At 33.8% G+C, this 24,596-nt stretch overlaps 2 protein-coding genes across 6 annotated transcripts in view; both read right to left on the bottom strand.

Annotated features, from left to right (window-relative positions):
* MLF1 (myeloid leukemia factor 1) overlaps nt 1-24,596 on the bottom strand; it is a 919,514-nt gene that overhangs the window by 377,911 nt on the left and 517,007 nt on the right. The window lies entirely within an intron of this gene.
* RSRC1 (arginine and serine rich coiled-coil 1) overlaps nt 1-24,596 on the bottom strand; it is a 405,306-nt gene that overhangs the window by 315,285 nt on the left and 65,425 nt on the right. For all 5 annotated transcript variants that reach the window (XM_050779881.1, XM_050779882.1, XM_050779884.1 and 2 more), the window contains one exon: nt 8,763-8,936. In XM_050779881.1, coding sequence (XP_050635838.1) covers nt 8,763-8,936 — 174 coding nt within the window. The remainder of the gene's footprint in view (nt 1-8,762; nt 8,937-24,596) is intronic.

The following is a 24,596-nucleotide window of genomic DNA, read 5'->3' as shown; positions in this document are numbered from 1 at the left end:
CTTCTCAAGAAGAAATTGTAAATGACTTGAGATGATCAAAAAAGACTACTGGTTATATTGTCTAGGGCACCTTTCCTTATCTGAAATATTTTTAGACTCCATAGATTATAGATAATTGATAGCAATGCAAATAATTCTTTTCTATAAATATGCAAATAAATTTTGTCCAGTGGAGGTGTAATTGATTTCCTTCCCCTATGTGGAAGAAGCTACTTTTGAATCTATTACGTTATTCGTGGCTAGATTTTTGGTAGCCTACATTTGTGTCTACTACTGATCCTTTGAGCTACTTGTAACATCTTACTTATTCTCTCATTAATTAGGTAAGTAATATCTTTGGCAATGTATTTCTGTATGAGGCACGGTTTTGCCGTTTTAAAAACAATCATCCTTCAATAGCTCCAAAGCATAATGAGTCAGGATTTGAAGGTTTCTGTGCAGTCCATATGGGTCCAAAGACAAGGCTCCTCCATTACACTACAATTCAGTACTTTTTCCCTTTTATTCCTGAATGTTAATGCTAACATAATTTTTGTAATACCTTTTGCAAAGTGTCCACCAAATTTTTTAAAAACCATGTAATGAAACTTACTAAAAGTCCTTCTTCACATATCCCTAATTCCTCAGCCTCCTGTGGAATGAAAAAGGAAATTGAAAGTACCTTCTCTCATTCCAAAGCTTTCACCGTCAAGCAATCACCAAAAGAAAGAATGAATCTACAATTCATGCCATTTAAAACGTTATCAGGCATAATTCAAGTCAAATCCCATTGGGCACACTGTGTGATAATTTAAATGTATTGATATAATATATAAAAGAAAGGTGGTGACCTTGGAGAACTGAGGAAATCCTTGTCTCCTGCTTTTGCTGAATATTTTTTTTGTTATATTATGTTCCCTATCTTGACCTAATCTTTTCTTAAAAATTAGATTATTTTGGTTAAATCAGAACTAATAACCAAATACTCAAACCCACAGAATAGAAATTGGGTGGTAAATTTCACTGTAATATAAAATGGCCAAGAACACAATGGGCCACTATGGTATGATATTCATTTGATTTATGAGGAAACTGTAGAAACTTTAATTTAAAAAGAAAACAAATCCAGTGCACACGTGTGTATAAAGATGTATTTGTTTACCTGCTTAACAAAATTGACAGTATGAAGCTTTTTTTTTTTTTTTTTTGCATGCTATAATGACGTGTTAAAGGTGTACTTTCGATATACTGCTTTCGAACCAAACATTTACCCTTCGCCACTGGTGAAAGGCAACAAGATCTCTTTACAAAGTCTTCGTCTTTTTCAATAAATTTTGCATGAAAACATGTTATCCTGGCACAAAGTTGCCTGCTGTCACTTTGGAAGTGTGATAAATGTTTAATGAAAACAACACCACACAGCTTGGTGTCAGACAACAGCTATCACACAGCCCTGCTTTGATCCAAACAGACACTTAAAAGGAGTTCTAAGCATGCTCTGCACCACAGAACTCTATAACCTATATGCAAATGGAGTAAATTAGCATAAATTACTTCCTGCTGTATAAAGAAATAAGAGGTTAGGAAAAATATGACAGGCTCTATAAGTAAGTAACTGCTGTCAAAACTCAGAGTCCAGCTTTCCCAAATCACTCCCAACATCTACCAATCACTAGGTAGAGGGAATAAAAAACAAAACCCCTTATCGACTGGAATTTATTACATGAAACTCTAAAACTGAAGACACTGGAATTTTGCCAAGGTTAAAGCCATAACTAATATATATTTATAAAGTATGATTTCTATATGGTACTAGTTTTCTTATTCACACTGCTTATAATACTTACAGCTTTTTAAGTACTACCATCCCCATTTTATAGAAAAATAAATTATATATCCAGAGGCAAATTCTTACCTCTCTCAAAAAGTATAAAGCTTCTGAAAATTATACAAAGAAAAATGGAAGAATGTATAAATACAAGTATTTCAGTAAAAGATCCCAAAAGTCTTGATAGGTACATTTCTGAGAACAGCATCCATCTACTGAAAATGCAATGAGGAAATAATAAAGGGGAAAACTTTTCATCGTAGCAGGTCATAAAGAAAGGCCCACTTAGAAATACAAAATTAGGTTCCTAACAAATTCTAAAGTTATTCAAATTAAGAAGAAAGCATTTTAGTAGGTGTCTTGGACCATTCTGTGCTGCTATAACAGAACGCAATGGTCTGGGTCATTAGTTTATAATGAATGAAAATTTATTGCCTCACAGTTCTGGATGCTGGGAAGTCCAAGACTGAGGGGCCAGCATCTGATGATGAACTTCCTGCTGCATCATCCCAAAGAAGAAAGGCAAAGAGCATGTAGGAGGCGGAAGCCAGTCTTTTTATAAGAAACCTACTCCCATGATAGCATACCCACTCCCTTGATAACTGCATTAATCCATTCATGAAGGAAGACCCACCTCCCATAAAGGTCCCACCTCCCAACACTGCTGCATTTTGGAATAAGTTTCTAACACACAAACTTTGGGAGACACATTCAAACCACAGCAGTAGGCAACAACTGCCTTAAACCAAATTTTCCTATCTGGTGATTTAAATCAATCTCATCCAAATTCCCCTTTTAAGGATGGCACTGTGATTTAAGAATGAATAGTAAAGGCCGGGCACAATGGCTCACACCTGTAATCCCAGCACTTTGGGAGGCCGAGGCGGGTGGATCACGAGGTCAAGAGATAGAGACCATCCTGGCTAACACGGTGAAACCCTGTCTCCACTAAAAATACAAAAAATTAGCCGGGCATGGTGGCGGGCACCTGTAGTCCCAGCTACTCAGGAGGCTGAGGCAGGAGAATGGCGTGAACCCGGGAGGCGGAGCTTGCAGTGAGCTGGAGCGTCACTGCACTCCAGCTGGGGCGACAGAGTGAGACTCAATCTCAAAAAAAAAAAAAAAAAAAAAAAAAAAAAAAAAAAGAATGAATAGTAGAACATCACTGGCACTTACATATTTGTTCACAACTAACTTTTCAAAGACATCATTTTAAAAATGTTTTATAGCAGTCAACTACATGTTAGGTAGTTTGGATCAAGATGTAGGTAAAGAAGGTCCAATAATATGTTAATCCACAGAAGACTTAGATAGGATGTATAACATTCACCATCATCAAATCAATTGCAATTATGAGATGCCATGACAAGTTTCATAGTTCTGATTGTTGACTCTCAATAACAGTTTAACAAAATAATGTTGTATCCAATTTCAACTTAACAACTCTGCTATTAAGAAAAATCTGTTCTCATAATGCAAAGACATTATCCCTTATAAAAACTGTAATGATCTAGGGCCTGGCACTGTGGCTCACTCCTATAATCCTTTGGAAGGTCAAAGCCAGAGGATTGCTTGAGATCCAGAGTTTGAGGCCAGCTTGGTCAACATAGTGAGACTCTATCTCAACAAAAAATAAGGAATAAAAATTTAGCCATGCTTGGTGGCGAACACTTGCAGTACCAGCTACTTAAGAGGCTGAGGTGGGAGGATCACTGGAGCCCAGGAGATCAAGGAGATCAAGGTTGGAGTGAGCTATGATCACATCCCTGCACTCCAGCCTGAACAACAGAGACCCTGTCTCTAAAAAAAAAAAAAAAATTACAAATTAAAAGAAAAGAAATACAGCTGCTCTGCCTACAGAGTAGCCATTCTTTATTCCTTTATTTTCTTAATAAACTGCTCTTACTTTTAAAAAATAGAATTTTCTAAGGATAAGATAAATATTTATTTTTTAAATCTAGGGGGAAAATGAAAAACAAGAAAAATCTGTATCAGTGTTTAAAAGAGAAAATATTCTTAGAAACTAAATTTTATAAATATAAAACATTAAAAGTCATTAAACATTCTTGATAAAATTTCAGACAGGACTCGGTGTCTTTCTTATAATAATCATTCACACAGTGTTATAAGGAAAGGCATCTTTTAGTCCCTATAAACTACTGAGACCTTTCCAGTTTATATTGGGTCTTCCTAAATCAGTAGATAAATAAAATGAATGGGCCAATTTGTGACATTATAAGACATATTCTACGATTTTAATGTTCTAGGAATTTCCAGAACTATAATTAGCTGTTATTTAAAAAAGTTTTTTCAGAATTATCTGATTTTGCATTTTTTTCTCAAAAGTATAAATAAACTCTCCCTCATTATCAAGCTCATTAATTCCTGCTTGAGCATTCCTTTCTTTCCTGTTTTGTTTTTCCCAATTTATAAACACTCTTTACCTTGTTTTACCATTATTCTACTTACTGTTCTTGCTTTGTGCTTTATAAATGTATACTTTGTGTCCTATCTGTCTGTCTGTCTATCTATCTATCCATCTATCTAAATACTATTAATTTTGCACATAGGTTATTTTCTCATGTGAAAAAGCACTTAGGTTACTTAGCACAAGCTAAAACACTTGTCATGCACTGCACAATCACAATGAATTAATACATAAGTCCTAATTTAAATGTTAGTAAATCCTTTTTCCTCTCTCTCTCCACAAATTTTTTAAAGCCACTTGGAAAAAAGATAGCTAATGAAACCATCACTAAAATAAACTTAATTAACGCCCAGGAATTGTCTGTGAAGATAATTAAATATAATTCTAAATAGATGAAATGCTGAGGTGGGAAACTAAGAAACGAAGAGAGAGGGAGAAAAGAAGGGATCAATCTTTTACTAATGAGATTTCTGGGCTGATCAGGGGAAAATATGGTACAGAAAATTCTTTCAGTTCTCTCTCACTGTTTTCTAGGAATATTTAAACAACAGTATATCACTTGATCTCAAACTCTCTTGTTCATCATTAATAATTATGGATTACTAAAGAAATGAGGATAGTGTGTCGTTAAGAGGCAGGTGACAGTCAGTCCATTTGAATTAGAAGCCTAACTCTGCCATTTATTAGCTCACGACCATAAGCCTAAGCACCTTCATCTCTTCATCTATATTAATAGGATAATAAAAGCACCTATTTATCAGGTTATTAAATGAGATAATATATGTCAAAGGCTTAGCAAAATTTCTGATACTGAAAAAATACCTTTAAAATGTTAGATGCTTATCTTTTTTTTTTTTAAACGGAGTCTCACTTTGTTACCCAGGCTGGAGTGCAATGGCGTGATCTTGGCTCACTGCAACCTCCGCCTCCTAGGTTCAAGTGATTCTCTTGCCTCAGCCGCCCAAGTAGCTGGGATTACAGGCACGCACCACTACGCCCAGCTAATTTTTGTATTTTTAGTAGAGACGGGGTTTCATCATGTTGGTCGGGCTGGTCTCAAACTCCTGATCTCAGGTGATCCACCCGCCTTGGCCTCCCAAAGTGCTGAGATTACAGGTGTGAGCCACCACGCCCAGTCGATGCTTATCTTTTTACATCCATTGTGAGTAAAGCATTTTGTTCATACCCCATGTAGACCCAATCACATTATTTCTCTACTTGAAACTCTACATTGGCATCCCACTGCCTCTAGAATTAACTGCATACTCAAAGCCCTCTCATAATCATCTGTCATCATTATTTATCTTCTACTCTAAATTAAGCCCCACTAGACTTCAGTCCCTCAAATTGTACCACACATACCTTGATGCCTCCACACCTTTCTATTTGAAGTTCATTTTGCATGATCATTCCTCCCCCTCTCTTCCTTCAAAATGTAAACATCACTTCATCTGAGAACCTTTCCTTGACACAGGGACTAGTTAAGATCAACCAGCTTGAAGTTTATGGAGGGAAATCTCTCTCAACCAGAAGGTGTCAAGACTGAAAATGAAAGCCAAGATGCTTAGACTGACCTGTGAGAAGTATAAAAACAGCCTCAGACTGCTTATCTCTAAACTGCTCGTTATTAGCTGTAAGTGTACTCGTAGTTTAAGCCAGAAATGACAAATGACAACTCTTGAGCCAAATCCAGCCAGATACCCATTTTTATAAACAGTTTTACTGAAATACAGTCTGCCTGTTAGCTTACTATAACCTATAGTTGTAAAGTTCAGTAGTTGCAACAGAGACCAAATGATCCAGAAAGCCTAAATTATTTACTATCTAGCCCAAGCTTGTCCAACTTGCAGCCCGTGGGCCACATGCAGCCCAGGACAGCTTTGAATGTTACCCAACACAAATTCATAAACTTTCTTAAAACATTATGAGATTTTTGTGGTTTTATTTTATTATTTATTTATTTATTTATTTGCTCATCAGCTATCATTAGAGTATTTCATATGTGGCCCAAAACAATTCTTCTTCTTCCAATGTGGCCCAGGGAAGCCAAAAGATTGGACACCCCTAATCTAGCCCTTTACAAAAGTTTGCTGACCCTTGGTGTAATTTAAGCTACTGTTAGTTAGGTTTTGTTATAGCCAAAGCATCTTAACTGGTACAGTTTTACTTTTTACTTTTCCTACTGGAAAAATTCATCTGACTTTACTATAATCATTTGCATATCTTCCCTTCTACACATGTTTATATTCCCACCTGTGTGAAAGCTCCAAGCAGTACCGGCACTAACATTTATATCCTTATTACCTAACACAGTACCTGACAAGTAGAAGGCATTTAAATATTGTTGACTGAACAAGTAAACAGATGAATGAATGTGCATATTTGATAATCAATATTTAAATATTAAATATTTGATAAAAATTAACATGTACATTGGGTGCTCTGAGTGATACAAAAGATCTTAAGTCCAGAATGGCTTAAAAATCAGCGTTAGGAAATATAAGAATCTGTGCACACCTCAGCACTAAGCAGGGGAAAGGGCACCCTAACACAACACTACCCTCTACTATGGCCCACTAAAACCATAATGCAGACTAGCCACAGTTTTTTGGCATCAGTCCCTGGTGCCCTTTTATTTTGCACCTCTTATTTTGACTTTGTTCATTGCCTTTGTTGAGATTAATGTTAAGAAATAACAGCAAATACAACACTATCATCTTGTAAACTTGCCATCCAGGAATTGGTCCACTTGAACACAATCAACTATGAGTGAGAGATGAGTCTAACCTGTAAAGTTGCCTTAGATATTCAAGATTAATGTTACCATATGAGAACATTTTTTAACACAATCTAACCTTCCTGTTTTATTCACTTTCTCATATTTCTTACCTTTAAAATCCCCCATGTAATATTTTACATAATATAAATGTTATGCAACTACACAAGTATTATTCTAAAAAAGTAAAATTTGGTGAGGTGGAAGGTAAAAATTTAATGACCAGTAAAAATCATAGTTTTCTTCCATAGCCATGTAATTTTTAAAAACAAAACCAAAAGAAGAAAAAATTTTAAAAGGAATCAGAAGCAAGGCAGTTTCTTGATTGACAAGTTGTATTCATCAAGCATATTTTCCAGACTCAGAACCCTACTGTATGTAAATCCTCCCTTCGAATTTATCATCCTATTGACTTTCTCCCATTACCAAGAGATTTCCCCCAAACACTTTCTGCCTTCATTCCATTTTACCAGTGCTGGCTAGCTCAGCCTCCCCACCCTTACAGACAGGTATCTAACTTCTAACTCCTCTCCTGTAACATTTCACAATCCTTAAAACTACAAGAGGACAGAACTCAGAATTTTACAGGAACATAATTGATCACTGTACATTAGTGGTTGTGGGATGATCAGGCGAACAAAAGTCACATAATAATAATGGTATCCTCTTCCAAACTCTACCACAAATTTAACATTTAAAGAATACTTAAAAGCCAACAATCTAGGCAGATTTATATAACATCACTATAAATTTGGAAATAAAAAATAAACAAACAACTGTGAAAATGAAAGGAATGAGGAAGGAATTCCCTATCTTTTAATAAACTTAATAATTCTTTATAGAATCAAGACGTCAGGATGCTATAACTACAATCCTAGTAAACTCTTAAACATGGAAAACTAATACATTAAAGATAAACACATTTATATTGAAGTGTTAAAATAAATATATTCACACAAGACATTGAAAGACTGACAAGAGGATAAATTCCAACATTAGATTCTACTTCTTAGAATAAAAGACCTCAATTATAATTTTGAATAAAACGAACAAGATGCTGTGAATTTACTCTGTTAAAAAAGATTGTTTCATTTTAATGTTTTCTAATTTGACAAACACTTATGAGTGGATTTCAAGTTCTGTCTCTAAACTGACAAAACTAGAATCTCATTGTTTTAATAATAACAATTCTATGAAAAACAAAATCCAGACCTTATAAGCAGACACACTCACCCTTACACACACATACACCCTAATATTGCTCAAGCTCCCATTCCATATTTCAAAAAGGCTTAAACAATAGTAAATCACATGGTCTCCTCCTTCTGTTTCAACTTTATACTTTTCGTCTAACAGCTTTACAATAAGGAAATAAACATTTTTAATCACTAAGTAGTCTTCAAATTTTAAGTTCATACTCAGAACAAAGGAAACAGAATATGAAACTTTCCTACAGAATTAGGCAAATTTTCCTCTACTAACATACTAAACTTTGATATTGCTGTTTATATCGATTCCAATACTGTTATATTAAATAAAAATAGAAATGAAAATGTACCACAGTAAGAATCTGAGATAACTATTTTGATTTATCCTTTCTTCTTTCTCTACTGTATTCTCTCTTTTTGTTGCATTTTCTTCTACTCTTATAGCAACTGAGTCACAAGAAAAACCTCAGAGAACAAAAATGTAGTTTGAACATCACCATGGAATCACCAAGTCCTTACCAGGTAAGATTTCCTTCAACTTACCCACGTTTGATGTTATGTAATTCCTTGTCCTTCCCTTTGTCCTTCTCCTTTTCTCTTTTCTCTTTATCTCTGCCTTTACGTCGTTCTCTATCCCGAGACCGACTACGCGTTCTTCTGTGACTGGACCTTTCACTGCTACGACTATGAGAACGGAGACGAGGTCTTGACCTGGACCTATGGTAAGCAGATTTTGTTAAATAAACTTACTGTATAATTTGTATTATGAAAAGTAAATACTCTTTTAAATTATCTGAAAAAAAAACTACTTAGTTTTAGTTGTGGACTCAGAATTAAATAACCATGTGAAGCAAGCACCTGAATATGATTCTTTATGAGTAAATGCTCTCACTTGAAATAATATGCGGGAAATATATATGCTAACTTTATAGTAAATAATGATGCAGTTAAAAAGTGTTTGCCTTAAAGGTTCAAATCTAGTCTTAATTATTCACATCTCCTCAAATAATGTATCTAATTTAATCTACAAGGATAGGGCTTTCCTTTTCTCTATAATCTTTGCTTCCGTATCTATTCAAGTTTATGTCTTATTTCTAATTGTTCCAATATAAATATTGATCCACTCCAATCCAGCTATTCTTTGTATTAAATGCATTATGGTACAATACTAAGAGGTAATTATTTCAGGTTCTGGTTACAGCATTGATTTAAAAAAAAAACAAAAACAAAAACAAAAAAACTACCAGACTGACAATCCTACAGATAATTTTTAAAAACAACCCAGGTTGACCCTTGAACAACATGGGTTTCAACTTCATGGATCCAATTACAGGTGGATTTTCTTCCATCTCTGCCACCACTGAGACAGCAAGGCAAACCCTTCCTCTGCCTCTTCCTCCTGAGCCTATTCAACATGAAGATGAGGAAGACAACCTTTATGATGATCCACTTCCACTTACTGAATATTAAATATATTTCATCTTCATGCAGGGTGCGGTGGCTCACGCCTGTAATCCCAGCACTTTGGGAGGCCAAGGCGGGTAGATCACTTGAGGGCAGGAGTTCGAGACCAGTCTGGCCAACATGGTGAAACCTCGCCTCTACTAAAAATACAAAAATTAGCTGGGCGTGGTGGCTCATGCCTGTAACCCCAGCTACTCGAGAAGCTGAAACAGGAGAATTACTTGAACCTGGGAGGTGGAGGCTGCAGTGAGCCCAGATTGTACTACTGCACTCCAGCCTGGGTGACAGAGAAAGACTCCGTCTCAAAAACAAACAGACAAACAAACAAACAACAACAAAAACAGAATTGTTGCCTTTTTAATCCAACCATGTGATTTTCCTGCTAAACAAAACAATAAACAAACAAAAGTATGTTTTTCAGAGGAAAATAACAGAGTTTTCATAATACTCACTTTGTCCAGGATAAAAACCCAAAATTCCTAGATAAATGAAGAAACACAAAAAATGTGTTCTATTCTTAAAAGACAGTATATGAAAAGCAACTGAGATTAAACTAGATGTTAAAGTTAGCAGATAAGGATTTTAAAGCAGTAAGTGTAACTAGGCTAATAATGAATATAAAATTAAGCAATCTCAATAGGAATACCAGAACATGGAAAAAAAAAAAATTCTGTAACTGAAAAACACAGTCTCTGAAATTAAAATTATGCTGGATGAGATTAAAAGCACACTGGTAATAACAGAGGAAAGAATCTGTATACATGCAAATAAATCAATCAAAATTACCCAATATGAAGAACTAAGAGGAAAAAAGATTGTAATAAGAAAGACCCTCAGGGATCTGTGTGACAAGATTCAAATGCCTAACAAGCTTATTTAAACCCAGAAATAGAGAAAACAGAGGATGAAGCAGAAAACGTTTTTTCAGTGGTGAGCAAAAAATTTTCCAAAGTTAATAAAAGAAAAATTTACAGATTCTTTATTAGAAGTTCAACAAACCAAGTAAGATAAATATTAAGAAGACCATGATTAGAAATACTATAGTCAAACTGAAAAACACTAAAGGTGTAGAGAAATCTTGAAAGTATTCAGAGGAAAAACAACACATTACATACAGGTGAACAATGATACCAACTATTGCCACTGACTTCTTATCAAAAACAATGGAAATCAGAAGACAGCGGAACGAAATTCTTAACATGGTGAAAGAAAACAACAGGTCAACCTAGAATTTTATACCCAGCAAAAATATCCCTCAAAAATGAAAGTAAAATAAGGACATTTTCTAGACAAAGGAAAAGTAAACAATTATCAACAGAAGACTTGCATTACAATAAATACTAAAGAAAGTTCTTCAGGCCAAAAAGGAATGATAACAGATGAAAACGTGGATCTTTAGGAAGGAATGAAGACTACCATAAAGTAAATAAATAGGTAAGTATCAAAAACTGTTTATTTCCCTTAATTTATTTAAAACACATATAAGTGCTCAAAGTAAAAATAATAGTATTTTACTCTAAGGTTTATAATGAAGGTAGACATAATACAAATAATCTCTATAGAATAAAGCATGGGGCAGGTAAATAAACCTATACTGTTAAAAGGTTTCTATATTTCACATTAAACGGTGAAATAATAATTCTAAGTACACTGAAATGTTAAGAGCATACACTGTAATCCTTACAGCAACTACTAAAAAAAGAAGAAAATAAGTATGCTAAAAAGTCAATAGATTAATTTTAAAGGAATTATTAAAAATACTCATTAATCCAAAAGGAAGCTGGAAAGGAAGTAAAAAGAAAAAAAGAAGGCAAATACATAAAATAATAAAATGATAGACTAATTATATCATAAGTACATTAGATATTAATAAACAAAATATTGTAAAAAGGCTGTCTGTCAAAGGTATAAAAAGCAATACTGTATGCCATCTAGAACAACGACTATATGCTATCTACAAAATATGTACTTTAAATAAGCAGACACAGATAGGTTAAAAGTAAATGTCTAGGCCAGGTGCGGTGGCTCACGCCTGTAATCCCAGCACTTTGGGAGCCTGAAGTGAGCGGATCACGAGGTCACGAGATTGAGACCATCCTGGCCAACACAGTGAAACCCCGTCTCTATTAAAAAATACAAAAAATTAGCTGGGCCTGGTGGCTAGCACCTGTAGTCCCAGCTACTCAGGAGGCTGAGGTAGGAGAATGGCGTGAACCCAGGAGGCGGAGCTTGCGAGCCAAGATAGCGCCACTGCACTCCAGCCTGGGTGAGACTCTGTCTCAAAATAAATAAATAAATAAATAAATAAATGGCTAAAAATATATACATCATATACACAGGAAGTACAGGAAAGCTGAAGTTAATATATTAATATCACATAAACTAGACTTCAGAAACTAAGAGTATCACCCAAATTAAAAATGGATACTTCATGATAATCAAAGGATCAATTCCTAGGTAGAAATCATGCAGAACATGTTTATCTGACCGAAACAGAATTAAATTAGAATTTAACAATAAGACATACAGAAAAACTCCAGATATATGGAAACCAAATAAAATACTTTCAAATAATCCATGAGTCAAGTAAGAAAGCACAAAGGAAATTTAAAAGTATTTTGAACTGAATGAAAATGAAAAATACAACATATGAGAATTTGTGGGACGCAGCTAAAGCAATGTTTAGGGAGACATTTATAGTTTTAAATGTTTATATTAGAAAAGAAGAAATATCTAAAATCAATTACCTAAGGTTTCACTTTAAGAAGCTACAAAAAGAAGAGCAAAGCACTATAAACACAAAGTAGCTGGAAGAAAGGAAACACTAAAGAGAAAAATCAATGGAAGAAAAAACTAAAAAAGCCAAAATCTGGTACCCTGAGAATATCAATAAAATTAATGTCTCAGCTAAAGTGATCAAATGAAAGAAAAAGAGCAAATACAAACAACCAATACAAATTACCAAAGAATAAAGAATGTGGATGATGGAGACATCACATGAACTCATCCTAGATACTTAGAATATATATTAGTCCATTTTCACTCTGCTGATAAAGACATACCTGAGACCGGGAAATTTACAAAAGAAAGAGATTTATTGGACCTACAGTTCCACATGGCTGGGGAGGCCTCAAAATCATGGTGGAAGGCAAGGAGTAGCAAGTCACATCTTATGTGGATGGCAGCAGGCAAAGAAAGAGCTTGGGCTAGAAACTCCCATTTTTAAAACCAACAGATCTCATGAACCCATTCACTATCACGAGAACAGCACGGGAAAGATCCGCCCCCATGATTCAGTCATCTCCCATGGGGTCCCTCCCACAACACATGGAAATTATGGGAGCTACAAGATGAGATTTGGGTGGGGACTGTATCAGGATATATGTAAGAGCCAAACTGTATCAGGATATATGTAAGTCTTTAAGAGAATTACATGGCTTTCAGCAGCAGTAACATTTGTCCTTGTCCATCTCTAATGGGTTCACTTAATAAATAAAGAAGAATATTAGATCACAAACCCACAAACTTTGTTAATGTGATTTTAAGAAATTTCTTCCTTTTCTTCCTTCCTTCCTCCTTTCCTTTCCTTTTTCTTTTCTTCTTTCCTTTCCTTCCTACATTTCTTCATTCCTTTATTTATTTATTTGAGACAAGGTCTAACTCTGTCACCCAGGCTGGAGTGCAGCAGCATGATCATATCTTACGCAACCTCAAATTCCCTGACTCAAGCGATCCTCCCGCATCAGCCTCCCAAGTAGCTGGGACTACATATGCGTGCCACCATGCTCAGCTAATTTTTTTTCTGTGTGTGAGAGAGTGTGTGTGTGTGTGTGTGTGTGTGTGTATGTACATATGTCTATATAGATGGGGTCTCACTATTTTGCACAGGCTGGTCTTAAACTCCTAGCTTCCAGTGATCTTCCCATGTCAGCCTCCCAAAGTTCTGGGATTATAGGCATGAGCTACTACATCAACCTGCAGTTATAATATTTATTGCTGCTAATGTTAACATAAGTGTAATTATTTTATTGTCCTAATTTACAAATATGAAATTTCTGCCATTTGCTCTGTAAGTTTCTTTGACTATTCCTTAATTTTGACACGAGTATCTTTCTATATCAAAATTTTATCATCACAACTTACTGTCTCCACAGATGTTACCTGATTCCTTTCTGATTAAATTTTCTATTATGTGTAAATATGTGGAAATTTTAACAGATTACTAAAATCTCTGAGTAATAATCAAATTTTTAAGTTTTCTAATAAAAAAAGCAATAACAATATAAATGGAAGGCAGCCTTTTTTGTGATAACCTCAGCCACTATAAATACATTATGTGCATACAGACATACAGAATATTTTCATTATTTGGTTCTATATTATTTAGGACCAAAATATGATTCTGGCAATTAACTGTGAAAATAGAGTAACAAAAGATAGGCGAGTTAAACATTAATACAATTCTATGGCTTATTTTTAAACTAAATCTGTAACAGCAAAAGCTCATTTCTTACTCATTTGCCTCTTTTTATTAAAAAAAATATATACTGTTGGACAAAATATACACCATTTTGGCTCCAGATGAGGTGGATTTTGGTAAAATCGTATTTTTATTGTACCCTTAAAATTAAATGTATCTGTTACTAATATGCTCAAAGTTACATACGCATTCAGATTTAGAAGATAAAGAAATCCTCAAATGATAGTGCCCTTGAACAAGCTATTTCCTCTGTGAGCTTCTGTTTCCTTATGTGCAAAATGGCAATAATATTTACCTTACCATGAGAATGAAATAATATCACCTGAGTTGTGAAATAACACAAGTGATTTGGGAGAAGGAGGCAGGCACTAGGAAAGAAGTTAACTGAGGAAGGTACTAATTTGAGTGAATTTGTAAAATCTGAATCAGAAGCATATGAAATATGTTTCCCTCATACCATAGCATTCTGATTTTGAGAGACCTTTAAAATCTCAAGGCTGGCGTAAGAATCGCTCAAGGTTCAATGTATGTCTTTTATATAGGAAGGTGAATAATAATAATCTGAAGGACTAAAATCCTTGTCTTCACAGATAACCCTCGGCAGCCAAATACATGATCTTCAGCGGTTTGCTATTAACAGGAAGACCATATCACCTATCATCTAAGTCTTGAAGCCTTTGGAGGATAAAAGGAAATATTTGGGGGATATGTAGGTCTTGAAGGAGGTACTATAACATGAAGACAACAGGGCTTAATTGGCACTGTCCCAGAGGAAGTAGAGTCTGATCACATTTCTATCACCATTATAGAAAAATGGGATACTGCAATTAGCAGTGAGGTCTTCTATCAAGTACTATCTACCCAACCCTCCCTAGCATCTTATTTCCCAATCTTCTACTTTTCCCAGCTTACCAATTAATTAAGCAAGCTCAGTTATCTCCAAACCCATCTCACAGTTTTCCCTAACACAAGGACTCTACTATAGAAAACATATGCCTGCCATTTTCCAAACTAATTGTGCTCATTATTCACCCTACATCTTCATACAAGCAATTCGTGTCTTGAAAATTCTGGTATATTCTATAGATGTTGCTGGTGTGGCTCAATAAACTGTGATAGCAATAGCAGATCTATAAGTCAAGTCACATGATGATAAATTCAAATAAAGTAGTAAGTTTTAAAACATCAGAGTATGCACAGTATGCATAGTATAAGCTATTGGACCTTCCCCCTGCCCTCTGTGTCTTAATGTTCATTGTTTTAATCCTCACACTGTCTGCCTCTTAATCATGCTTATAGATTGCAAGTAGCAAAAAGTGACTCTGAAGAAAATACGTGTGAAAAAGACAGTAAACGCAAAAACAAAGAGAGAAAAAAATTTATTAAAGGTTGTTAAAAACCACCATGAAACCAAACACAAATTGAAATAAACTAAGCTGTTAACTTCTTAGTTGTCATAAGAATTGACTTTACACAATTTTGAATAAAACTCACATCCTGGACATATGAACAACTCCATTTACTTTATTAAGTAACTTTACTTACAAATTAGAATGGTCCTCATCAAGAAGAAAGTAGAAGTTCAAAGTAAAAAGATTTCCTACCCAGACCAAACAAACAAACAAAAAGCCAAAGAAACCATATTAAAATTTAAGACTTATTTGTTCCTCATTCCTTAAATAAATATATTTCTGATAAATCACTCTAGAAGTCTCTAGAGTACCAAAGTCAATATGGAGATCTATTATAAGCAAAGAAACATTTGATAAAAAAATGTGTCACTCTAGAACATCCAATATATAAGCAATAAATGGACAGCAAGATGTCCTATTATACCAGATAAATGCTTTCAATATCTACAGAATAAGAAAAGTCCCTGCAACATCTCTACATAAAATGAATTACTGCCCTAAAAAAACAATTTGTCAAGTTTCTTAATTGGCTAATAAGTTCTAAACACATGTAATCAAAACAAATACCCTAATATTTTGTCTTTCAAAAGAAAACTACAATACTTCAAGTAGTCTATTCAGTTAAGTCCTACCTATAAATAAAGACTACATTTACCATAAAACAAAACTGTAATTAAAATTAAATAATTACACATTGAATAAAAATAACATGGATTCCATGTCAGGATGACATTTTGAACATGGATACCTAATTTCACTCCCTACTAAACTCCAACTAAGATGATAAAAATAAGAGGAAATTTTTTAAGGACCTACACTCTAGGAAAGAGATTTGCTTTGGAAAGGAAGGTGTCCACCAGTGGCTTGGTGATAAAGAAAAACTAGGAAACAAGGTACTGAAGTTCAGAGATCTACAAAAACAAGATCATAAATGATGCCTGTAGTCTCAGCTACCTGAGAGTCTGAGGCAGGAGAATCACTTGACTCTAGGAGTTAGATCAGAGACTTAAATGTTAGACCTAATACCATAAAAATCCTAGAGGAAAACCTAGGTAGTACCATTCAGGACATAGGCATGGGCAAAGACTTCATGTCTAAAACACCAAAAGCAACGGCAGCAAAAGCCAAAATTGACAAATGGGATCTCATTAAACTAAAGAGCTTCTGCACAGCAAAAGAAACTACCATCAGAGTGAACAGGCAACCTACAGAATGGGAGACAATTTTTGCAATCTACTCATCTGACAAAGGGCTAATATCCAGAACCTACAAAGAACTCAAACAAATTTACAAGAAAAAAACAAACAACCCCATCAAAAAGTGGGCAAAGGATATGAACAGACATTTCTCAAAAGAAGACATTCATACAGCCAACAGACACATGAAAAAATGCTCATCATCACTGGCCATCAGAGAAATGCAAATCAAAACCACAATGAGATACCATCTCACACCAGTTAGAATGGCGATCATTAAAAAGTCAGGAAACAACAGGTGCTGGAGAGGATGTGGAGAAATAGGAACACTTTTACACTGTTGGTGGGATTGTAAACTAGTTCAACCATTATGGAAAACAGTATGGTGATTCCTCAAGGATCTAGAACTAGATGTACCATATGACCCAGCCATCCCATTACTGGGTATATACCCAAAGGATTATAAATCATGCTGCTATAAAGACACATGCACACGTATGTTTATTGCGGCACTATTCACAATAGCAAAGACTTGGAATCAACCCAAATGTCCATCAGTGACAGATTGGATTAAGAAAATGTGGCACATATACACCATGGAATACTATGCAGCCATCAAAAAGGATGAGTTTGTGTCCTTTGTAGGGACATGGATGCAGCTGGAAACCATCATTCTTAGCAAACTATCACAAGAACAGAAAACCAAACACCGCATGTTCTCACTCATAGGTGGGAACTGAACAATAAGATCACTCGAACTCGGGAAGGGGAACATCACACACCGGGGCCTATCATGGGGAGGGGGAGGGGGGAGGGGGGAGGGATTGCATTGGGAGTTATACCTGATGTAAATGACGAGTTGATGGGTGCAGCACACCAACAAGGCACAAGTATACATATGTAACAAACCTGCACGTTATGCACATGTACCCTACAACTTAAAGTATAATAATAATAAATAAAAAAAAAAAAAAAAAAAAAAAAAAAGAAGGCTGCAGTAAGCTCAGATTGGAGTGAGCCACTGTACTCCAGCCTGCATGACTGAGCGAGACCCTATTTCTAATAAAATGAAACAAAGAAACTCCACCTCACGATACTAAACAATAGAGTGCCACTCAAGAAGGCTTAAAGTCATACGAAATCTTCAGTCCATTCACAGTATTATTACTGCTGATCCAGGAAAATTATCAAGAATGACATAAAAAGAGAATCCAACAGCCATACAAAGCAACTATAAGAGAAATAATCAAAATTTTTCAAAAAATGTAAATATATCTCACCAAAAACCATGAAATAGAGAAGACTATAACATAGCACTCGAAAAATGAATCAAACATAAAGAAACAAGCAAAAAAAAAAAAAAAAAAAAAAAAAAAATTCCAGGACAAAAATAGACAAACAGGGAGATATGAAATGACCATTATCTGATTTTAGGAAAAAGTTCAATTTATTTAAAATAAAAACAAAATAACTAAACAAATTAAAATAAGTCATCCTAGAAATGAATATTAAATTACAACATGCTCATATAATAAGAGACATAGATGTTAATGATGAAAAGGGCCAAGAGAAAGAAAACAAAAGTAGTAGAAAATTTCAGAAAAAAGTTATAGAAAGAAGAGGCATACAATGAACAACCAACTAGCTGAGGTTCCAAAAGAAAACACAAGGTAAAAGATTATTACAATCAAAATGCAAGAACAGTCCTGTAACTAAAGCCATCCACATGTAGAAAGGGCCCACCACAGGGAAATAAACTACCCATAATTAACCCTGAGATATACACTGATTAAGTTACTGCTCATTAAAGATAAAGGAAAAAGAATACTCTGATTAAGTCACTAACAAAGAAAGACAAGTTGATATCAGTCTCAACTGCATGATACACAGCAAAACAATGGCTTTAATTTTTTTTTTTGAGAAATTCAAGAGGGAAAAAAGTGTGTTGGCCATGTTACATCCCATTGGCCATGTATTCCAGCGAAGCTATCCTTCAAAAATCAAAACCACAGAAAAACAAAAAGTAATAAAAGTAGTAATTTACGTTAGATTTATATAAGTCAAGACCATGCAACAATTTCTAGGTAAGTCACTGAAGGTATAATTAAAATAATATAAACTAGTCACCTAATAGAGAAGAAAATGAAATAAAATTAGTCCAAAGAAGAAAGTAGAAAAAAATGAAAAAATGGATTGCACAAATAGAAAACGAAGAATAAGATGGTAGAATTAAATCCAAATAGATCAGTAATTAATAAATATAAATGGACTAAATAATACAATCGAAAGATTATCCAACTGAAGGCAACAAACTACAAGCAGCTTTCAAAATGAACATCTTAAGTATTAAACCAAAGAAGGGTTCAAAGTAAAGGCAGAGAAAAAAAGATCATGCACGCACTAACAAAAAGAAAAAAAGATGGTGAAACCATACCAATGTCAGATAAAGCAGACTTCAAAATAAAGGCTACTATTAGAGACAGTCCTTGATGATAAGGGTAAACCCAAAAGCGTGTATTAATCTAACATTCCTGAATTTATAAATATGTAATAAAAAAGCCTCAAAATATGTAAAGCAGAAGTTAACAAAACTTAAAGGCAGAATCTTGATTGTGGATTTGTAAATTTAGAAAGTAAAGACACAGAAGATTTGAACTCATGGTTAAATTTACCTATTAACTATACTTCAAAACTTCTTAATACTCATTCTTATCAAATGTACCTATAATATTTCTTAAAATAAACTATATGGTGGGCCACGAAGGTAACCTCAACACTTTTCAAATCTAGAAAGCATTCAGATTATGTTTTCTAACTATAGTACAATTAAGGAAGAAAACAATAAACAAAAGACAACTAGAAGAATCCCCAAATGTTTGGAAATTAAGTAATACATGTTTATGTATCCCATGGGAAAGAAGAAATCACAATGAGAATCTTTAAAATATGTGAATCAAATGAAAGCTAAAATATAACGCATCAAAAATTTGTAGAATATATCTAAAGCACAGCTCAGAGGAAAATTTATAGAGCTATAAATGCACAAATAAGAAAAGAATAAAAGCTGAAAATAAATGATCTAAGCATCCATCTCAAAGGGGAAAAAAAACAGAAAAGTAAACTCAAAAGGTAAAAGGAAAGAAATAAAGAGAAAAGAAGCAAAAAATAATGAAACAAAAGATCAAGAAAGACCAAAGTTGATTTCTTGAAAGATTAATAAGGTTGATAAACTATTCATAGAAATGATGTTTTAAAAAAGAAATCACAAAAAAAAAATCGATATTAGATTTAAATCACCTTTTGCCCATATGGGTTAAAAGCTATGAAAATAATCTTTCTACCATAAACAACTAGAAAAGCAGATAAAATGTATGAAACAACTGATTCAGATACTATGCAACAGGCAGCCTAGGACTATGATTCCCAAAAAAGGAAATAAAGGAACCTTAGGTGTGCCTCAGTTTACTGCCTTTAGAAACTTTCCAGACCACAGAGCAGGAAGAGGGAACCTAAACAAAAGCCTGGTGGATCTGCTGAGCTAAGGAGACAGAGACAGACCTTCAGGTAGATCAAGGTTACTAGGATTTGCAAAGCATTGTATCAAACAGAAGGAAGTTTGATGGAAAGAGGAATACAGAAATCTGAAGTAGCGTCCCCTAGATCTTCTGATGAGTTCTAATCTATAAATATGTGAGGTGAAATTTCATGGAACCAGGGAAAAATATACTGGAAAACAGAAAAATTCCTAAACATCACACAGGGGGAGAAATAGAGTTCCCACAAGCCAGGAGACACCTTCTACCAAAGGCATTGCATAGAGTCAAGTATTAACACTAGAACAAAATTAGCCAGAAAAAATGTATCCTAGACTCATCCTAACAAAGCCGAAAAATAAGCCTTGATATTGGTAAAGTATAGCAACGTGATGAGGTTATCTCATGGCTACATGGGAGTTTATTATACTATTCTCTACTTCAATGAATGCTTAATTTTTCTCCATTTAAAGGTTAAAAAAATTATTTGAACCTTCATTTATATATCTGTTATTTGAAACTCACCATAAAAATCACAGTGGCCAGTTTTTCAGTCCAATCCATATAAACCTATTCAGAAATTACCTGAAACCTTATACAAATACACCCACCAGCAACAACGCTATTTTGGGGGGAAAAATATAAACATTCTGAATTTTAACTAAGACAAATTAAGCAAATAGGTATTTTTCAGCTTTGAGTATTTACTGACCCTCATCTGTCTTAGAGAAGTGTCAAATGTTCTAAAATGTAAAACCAGGGTCAACTGTCCTTACCAGAGGCAGAGGCTCAAGCCTCTACTTGCTGTGTAGATCAAGTGTTTGTAAAGAGGGGTTGTTTGTATATTCCTAATATGTAATTCTAGTTATATTGCTCAATTGAATAATATATCTTATCAAAATGCCAGAAACATTTGTTTGGACCTATAACTCATATCAAGTTTTACTATTGAGCTATCAGAATGCAAAGCTGGTAAATAAAAATCAAAACCAATCTCCCCTTTACTATAATAGTTAATGCTCTAAAATATGTATAATAATATGCTTGTTTAGTATATGTCTCATTTAGCGACGTGATAGGGCATAACACTTTCCCCTATTATTACCAAGGATCAGCTATGTGCTAAGAAGCATGCAAGCTATATTTATGTACTTTATCTCACTCAATTCTCCAGTTTTAAACAAATAGCTGTTGTTATCATCCCTTTTGGTGTTTTGGATATTTTTTTCCTGTTGGGGGACAGCTGTTTTGTTTTGTTTTTACTTTGAGAAAACTGGACTCTTAAAAGTTCAGAGGTCACAGAGTCAACGAGTGATAACACTGAAATCGAATCTCAGGTTTGTCCACATCCTTTCAACTATGACATACTGCCAATGAGATCTGATTGCAGTATCATTTTCAAATAAAATCTATAAAACAAAGATTTACACAGACTCATTTCTAAAATATTATCAAAAGATTTAACCCTATCTTATCACAAGTAGATCCATTTAACTAAATATTTTGGAACTCATGGTATCAACCTTACAAATTCCCAATCATCATCTCTGGTCTCCCCATTTTTAAGAAAAGATATTAAGGGTAGAATTGGGAAGAATGGGAAAAAAGCAAAAGAGAAACACAGAAAGACAGTGCCTCCCCACTAAAAAAGCATATAACCCACCCACTATGCCAAAGGTTAAGTTATTTAGTCAAGTTCAAAGATCTTCAAAGACTTCTTAGATCCAGATAAGCCCATATGTTACCAAAATTCTGTGAAAAAGCTATTGCTTTCCAATCTGCTTCTCATGTTTAAGATACAGAACACACAGATGCTTGGCATCACTCATCAGTCTTCCTAAATTTTCACACCAGATAATCAAGGTCCACCAATAACTTTCCTATCTAAAAATCCTAGAAATGTCTTTATTCCATCAGTGCCTGGTTCCCTTGTTAAATCAGAAAGTAACCATAAAAGACCATTCAGTTACTGTACAATAAGTGTTAATTTGCTAATTTCTTCACAGGTAATCAATTAAAATGTAAAATATTGGATAAAACTAGTTGCACTAAATTTAACAGCTGCTCCATAAGCATAATTAGTTTCACAAGGGCCATATGTATTCTGAACAGAGACAGAGTTGAAACAAATAGACAGATTTTAAACAAGTTTGAGAAAATCTGCATTTAATTAGCAGGTGGGCACTACAACTGCATAACATTTTTATACATTTATATTTATGAAGTGACAGAAGATCTAAAGGCTTTTTAAAACGGCGTTTATTGTTTGAATGGGAACTGTTTTGCTGCATGCTAAAGTGATTTAAGTCCTTATAGCTCTGCTTTGAAAAAAAATCATAAATGGTGAAAGAAAACATGTGGAAAACTGTAAAACTAGAAAGAATTCTCGACAAAAAACAGATACACATACCATAACTAAAAGGAACTACACTTAATTAAATGTACACTACATCTGGAATATCAGCCTAATAAAATGTGAAACTATTAATTTTCATTGTTCTAAAGGAAATGAGGTCAGTGTCATTTAATAATTCCTCCAATTACATTGGGCTAACTCATTGGACTATATGTTCTGGACACCATCTAATCTTAAAATGCTATATACTTTACATTATCCTTAAGTTAAACTTTTAAATAAAGGCATTTAAATTACAAAGGGGTAAAATAATAAAATCAGCAAATGAATTTTTTTAGAAGCTGGTAGCTACTAGTATTATATTTAAAACTTTATGGCTTTGGATGAGATTTTTCATGGACACTCATAAGTCTGAGTACACATTTGTTAGTTCTTATTAACACTGAAATCATTACTTTAAATATAGGAGTAGAATGCATAATTTTTAAAAGCAAAATGATGTTTACGCCACCAATAATTTCATTAGTTGGCTATATTTATTATTATTAGTTTTTAAATGTATGAAAAACAATAGGGCTTTTGAGGGCAAAATGCTTTACGGACTCTAAGGAGCAATAATATTTTTTGTAAAAGAAAATGACGATTTTCCAAAATAAAACTGGATAATGAAGCAAATTCCTGCATTGTCCATCTCTGCAGTGGAGAGTTAGAGAGAAGTCCTTATCAAGTAAGTAAACCAGTACCTTAAAAGTTAACTGTTTTCTCACCTAGCCAAATAAAGAGTGTGAAGCCTCCCATTTAGGTATCAAAGACACTGCACTTCAAAATTTCTTCAAATAGTAAAGTCCATATGCACAAACAAATTTAAATTATTAAACATTAATCTTGATTCTGGTAGCTTATTTTTGGAATTTAAGAAGTATCAACATGTTTTCTAATGTGCAAAATCTAAATCTGTATATGAACATTTTTAAGTATTTATGGAATCCATGCATCAAAAAAAGATTTAAAACAACAAATATGATTGTAAAATCAAACTCTGAAAACTATGTGCTTTGTAATCAACATTAATAAATACTTTATATTAAAAAATAAAACAAAAATACAGATTACTGTCCCTCAAAATAATTAAAAGTTTTTATATTAAAATTTGCCTTTACAGTTTATTCATGTGAAATAGAAACTTATTGGGACAAAATATTAATATCTCTTAATTATAGCAAATTTTATTATTCTAAAGCTAAAAGAAAAACTTAAGATACTTGACAGCTTTATTTACTAAGAAGCATCCTTAAACATTATAAAGCTACAAGTAACTTGCTGAATGATTTCACACAACTACATAAAACATCACTTAAACGGACACACCTAATAGTTTACCAAATACATTATCTGCTTGCTTTTAAATTAGACTTCCAACTCCCTTGTTTTATACTTTTCTTCCAAATCTGGGAACAAGTTCTAAATTGTTTATGTCATTATTTTAATTGCCAAAAAAAAGGCTTTAATGGTAATGAAAGAATCTGAAAAAGCAAGATGCCTTAGGCATGAAACATCTCAATGGTCACCATATTTCATAAATGAGAAACAGAACTCAGGTACACCCTGCATTATTGTGTATTGTACTGCATTGTGTTATATGCTCAGGTACAAGAGGAAAAAATACTTGAAATTGAAACACACATTAGTATATTTCTTGATTTGGTGTGAGTGCTTCAAAAATAATTCTAGGTTTTTTTTTTCTTTTTTCATAAACCATATAATAGGAAGCAGAAGAGATTTTAAAAAGAGACAGAGTCTATATCTTTGAGGTTTTGTTCCATGATGCAAGAAGAAACAAAGGCAAGCTAGTAAGGAATAAGAAAGCTTAGTTAACTGAAAAATCAAAAATTATACTTTTTCTTAGTTTTCTCCATGAATCTTTATCTTGCATATT

This window comes from Macaca thibetana, chromosome 2 (assembly GCF_024542745.1).
Source record: "Macaca thibetana thibetana isolate TM-01 chromosome 2, ASM2454274v1, whole genome shotgun sequence".
In the NCBI taxonomy this organism is placed as follows: Eukaryota; Metazoa; Chordata; class Mammalia; order Primates; family Cercopithecidae; genus Macaca; species Macaca thibetana.
Note: the sequence above shows the minus strand (reverse complement) of the source record. Positions and strands in the feature narration are given on the sequence as shown.